This window comes from Nomascus leucogenys, chromosome 22a, assembly GCF_006542625.1.
Source record: "Nomascus leucogenys isolate Asia chromosome 22a, Asia_NLE_v1, whole genome shotgun sequence".
NCBI lineage: Eukaryota > Metazoa > Chordata > Mammalia > Primates > Hylobatidae > Nomascus > Nomascus leucogenys.
The window spans coordinates 29,616,798-29,621,667 of NC_044402.1; the positions used below are offsets into that span (position 1 = coordinate 29,616,798).

General features: G+C 49.9%; 1 protein-coding gene across 2 annotated transcripts in view; it reads right to left on the reverse strand.

Annotated features, from left to right (window-relative positions):
• IFT43 (intraflagellar transport 43) overlaps positions 1-1,461 on the reverse strand; it is a 95,814-nt gene extending 94,353 nt beyond the window's left edge. For both annotated transcript variants that reach the window (XR_004028023.1, XM_030803993.1), the window contains exon 1: positions 1,374-1,461. Coding sequence is in view for 1 of the 2 variants with exons in the window: in XM_030803993.1 (XP_030659853.1) it covers positions 1,374-1,427 (54 nt within the window). In the remaining variant the exon portion in view is untranslated. The remainder of the gene's footprint in view (positions 1-1,373) is intronic.
• Positions 1,462-4,870: the final 3,409 nt, after the last annotated feature.

The following is a 4,870-nucleotide window of genomic DNA, read 5'->3' on the forward strand; positions in this document are numbered from 1 at the left end:
TAGCGCTGAGTATCTGAATACAGCATCCTACATATAGCGGTTGTGCTAAAACAAAAATTCAATGATCTTGTCGCTAAATGCTATTCACAGGTGGTTTCTCTAATAATTTTTAAGTATTTCAAGGTTTTAAACTTTTTGAAGACCCTGTATAGATCCAAAAGGAAGAAAAACTTCTTTACTGCCTGATTTTCGTGTATGTCAAATGTAGTCTATTTATTGCCCATCTTCTCCCACTACAACATAATCACATGAGGGCAGGAACTTTGCTTTATTCATTGCTGTATCTCCAGCACCTAGGACACTGCCTGATACACAGTAGGGGCTCAATAAATATTTGTTGAATGAATGAATAACTACATTCACATCCCCAGGTACTAAAAAACATTCACGTATCGGCAGGCCTGGTGACCTTCAAAACACTTAGAGATTTCACAGCAGAAACTAAAGACTTGCTCTGGGGCCCAATCTTTTAGTAAGTGCGATCCTAACCAATTTTAAAGATAAAAAGTCCCGATGGGGGTTACAAAGGAGGAAGGTAAACACTGAACTTGGGTCTTGAATCTAGCTCCATTATTTACTAACTGTAACGCTGGGTAAACCACAGCCTCATAGGCAGCAGTAGCTAACCTCTTCTGACCTCTTCCGTGATAACATATGCCAAGCACTGAGTTACACGCTTCCCATGTATTGTTCCATTTCCTTTTCACTGTAACACCTCCATTCTAGGCATAAGGAAACCAAGGCTCGGAAAGGTTAAATCGTTTTTTAGGTTTTTTTTGAACCCAGGCAACAGCTCTACGCTCCAACTGGCCTCAGTGCCTGAGCACCTAATCACTCCCTCACGTTAGAAATCGGTCTTGGTTTCCTTAACTACTGAGGTAACTCCCATCTCCCCACGGGGATTACGGGGAAGAAAGGCCGTCCCTGCCTGCCTCCCTTCCATACATAAAACAGTGCGGCTTTTGCAGGAACTTCTGGAATGAGGTGTCCCAAAGGAAAAACTCTAGGATGGGAGCGAGTGCGACCCCGGCCGGGCTCCCCCATCACCCTGTGATCGATCTATTCTGGGGAAGTTCGCACTCGGGGCTCTGGAAAACGGAGAAAGGCTCGGAAATTTCCCACGGTCCTAGACGCCGGCGGGGACAGGGTCTTTTCTACTTTTTGAAGATTTTAAAGAAAGCAAACCCCAGGCCAGCAGCGGCGGAGCCCACAGTGGCCCGGGGGCGGGGCGGTGAGGCTGCCTCCTCCTGGGCCTCACCCGGCGCGGCTCGAGGCCTACAGCCCAGAGTCGCCTCAGAGAAGTCGGGGCCAGCAGGGTCGCTCCTCCCCACCCGCCAAATCCTGGCCCCCAAGGCCCCCGCATTGGTCCTCACGGAGGTAGCCAAGCTGTAGCGCAGCTCCTCGTCCAAGTCCAGCAAATCCTCCATCTCCGCGGCCGCCTGACGTCACTTCCTGGAAACCGACTGTCCCAGCCGCGTCCCTGCTAACAGCCGCGCCCCTCCATCCCAATTTTTAAAGGGTACGCAGCATGGTTCCTGGATTCTGTGTGCCGTCCTCCAAACTACCGAATCTTTCTTAAACCTGCCTTGCTTGACATCTGGAAGCAACCTCCGGTTATTAAAACTCGCCAAGGCTGCTCCTGCGAGACGGTAAAATAATTTGGTCGTTAGGAACTGTCTGCATTTGTAGCTGTTTAAATACATCAATATATTAAGTGCAAAGCACTACTACTGCTAATAGTAATTATACTGATGCCTCCACTTGTATAGCTCTTTGCAAAGTACAGAAGGCCGTCACAGTTATTGGCTTAACGTGAGGGGCATAACAACCTTGTGTGGGAAGCAAGATAAGTGGTATTGTTTCCATTTGACAGATGAGAAAACAGGGAGTCAGGTGTAGCAAATGGTTTGCCATGAATTATGGAAAGTGCAATATACATAATCTCTGCCTTCAAAAAGTTTACAGAGAGGCTGAATCAACACATCAAATAGCTGAGTAGTAATAACTTTCAAAAGTACAAATATTCAATATCTCATTAAATCCTAATAATCCCACAAAGTGAGTAGCAGTAGTATCTCTAACACAACAATAAAACACACTGAGGTACAAAGAAGGGGTTTGCGGAAAATCACCTAAGTGCCAAGCAGCGGAGCCAGATGCTGTTCTGACACCAGACATTACTGGAGTATTTATCTCCAGCACATACTACTGGGCGCCGGCCATTCTCCTAGGCTGGCAGAGGGAGATGTACTACAAATTCCCAGCCTAATGGGGTATTTAAGTTGCGTCTTCATTGACTCTTCATGTGAGATCTCCAAGTCAATATCACTGGCCAGGTCCCTGACACTGGTTGGCTGAGATCCGTAGGAGATGGGCTGATGGCCCTGAAAGCAAATAACATTCCCAGTATTATGTTGAGGGGAAGGCCTGGATGGCCACAGGTTAAAAGCAAGGATTTGGAAGTGGGAGTAGCACCCCTGAAACCAGATTGCAAGCATTTCTTAAATATCCAGTACATTACTCAGTTCAATCACACATGTTACTGGATAGGACTGTGTGTTAGCATGCCTGTGACAGCAAGAGCGCTGGCCTGGATATCAGAAGAGCTGTGTTCTCATCTTAGCTCTCCTGATAACTACCTGTGTAGCCAGAGCAGAGCCCTTTCCAGTATCAGTTTCCTCCCTTGTAATTACTTTAGAGATTATCTCTAAGATCCTTTGGTAACTTGCTTCTCAGTGAGAATACTTTGTTAGATTTTAATCTGAAGAAACATTCACTGCCAAAAATCCAAGACAGATGAAATATAGGCTCCAATGAATCCCTTGTTCCCTTCTTTGGCACCAGATGAGGAAGAAGGGATTAATCTTTGGATTTTTCCATTTCTTGTAAGCTCACAGCATGCGACCATCACCTTATAGTCAGTTTCCAGACCTTCACCCCCACTTCTTCCCCAACTTGCTGAAAACAGAAGGCAAATCGTCCTCACTCTGGGCAGAGAGGTACCCTCCCAGTAGTAGCTTCCAGACCTTGCTGAGCACCTGAATCATGTGTGAGGTTTGTAAAGAAACAGAGATGCCAGGGCCCCATCTCTGGAGACTCTGATTTGGTAGAGGTGGAGTCCAAAAAAGTATAACTTCAATAATTTTCCTTCCTATCTTGCAACTGTCTGCTCAAAGGCCTTCCCTTATCACCCTATTTGAAACTGCAACATCCCCCAACCCAGGCACACCCTATCCTCCTTCCCTGCTTGATTTTCTGCCACATCACATTTGTTTGTTTGTTTGAGACACGGTCTTGCTCTGTCGTCCAGGCTGGAGTGCAGTGGTGCAATCTTGGCCCCCTGTAAACTGCTTCCCTGGCTCAAGTGATTCTCCTGCCTCAGCCTCCCAAATAGATGCCTGCGCCAACATGCCGGGCTAATTTTTCCATTTTTTGTAGAGACTGGGTTTCGCCATGTTGCTGGGGCTGGTCTCTAATTCCTGAGCTCAAGCAATCCTCCCACATGGGCCTCCCCAAATGCTGGGATTACAGGCTGAGCCACTGCACCTGGCCCAGCACTTTTTACCATACTACATCATTTACATATTTATTTAGTTTATCGCCTCCTCCACTGCCCTACCCCTGCCTCTAAAATAAAATTTCCCTGAGGGCAGGAGTTTTGTTTTGTTCACTGATATTATTCAGAGAGCCTAGAATAGTGCCTGGTATATAGTAAACGTTAAACTTTTTCTCAAATTTCAGAGGCAGTATAGCATAGTAATTAAGTCCGGACTCTGGCAATGTCCTGGGTCAAATCCCAACAGCTGATAACTAATAACTATGTGACCTTGGGCAAGTTACTTTTAAAGTTTCTACCCCTAGGTTTCCTCATTGGTTTTGCAAATGAAAATAATGCCTACCCAAACTTGATAGCCTGTGTAAAATATCGCCTCCATCACTCACAAGCAGTGTGCTCTTTAAAAAAAACAACAACAACAACAAAAAACTCTATGCCTCAGTTTCCTCATCCGGAAAGTGACCCACCGCTGTGCTGGGATACAGAGAACAGCCCCTTCAGTTAGTGACCTGGAAGCCAGACCTCTCAGAAAGGGTCCAGGAAGGCTGGAGTGAGATGGGGTGGGAGCGGCATTCACTCTCAGGAAAGTTCAGTTCAGATGCAAGCCCTGTGTTGCAGGGTGCGGGGAGCCACGTGCCCTACCCTCCCTTGGCTGCTCGTGGGAAAAGGCCTAGAGGTTCGGGCCGAGAAGAGGAGCGAAAGCACAGAGCCGACTTCCCCTCACCCATCTGGGAAATGGGCTCGGGCCAACTGCTGACTTCGCGCTCGCTGGCGCAGCTCCCTGCGGAGCCCTCGGCGGGGAGGGAGGCTGAACATCTGGATGACATTTCTGCGAGAGCGGCTCGGGAGCAGCAGTCGGGGAGGGAGAGGTGCGCTCGTGCGCACGTGGGGCCGGGAGGGAGGCGATTCCTCGGGGCCTGGGTCTTGTTTTTCTCGCTCTCTACCGCAGCCCCTTCTCCCGCCCTCCAGCCCCCGCCCCCCAGCCCCTAGCCCCCGAGCCTCCCCGGCTCCCGACCAGCCGAGCTCCTTCACTGGCGGCCTCGCCTCGCCAGAGGGCACCCTCGATCTTCCGGAAAACGCCACCATTTTTCACTGCCCCTGGAGCGTCTCCAGGCTTCTGCCCGCCTCCCGACTCCGATCTTGTCAATGAAGAATCGGGCCAGGATCGCCGCGGAGCGGACGCCGACCCTCCGACCCGGCTCGCAGGCCGGGAGTCCCCTCGGCGAGGCTGGCATGGCCGCCCCTACCGGGTCCCGCGCCCTCTGCGGACCCTGCCCCGGGTCGGGCCTGGCCCAGGGGCGGCCCCGGGACCGG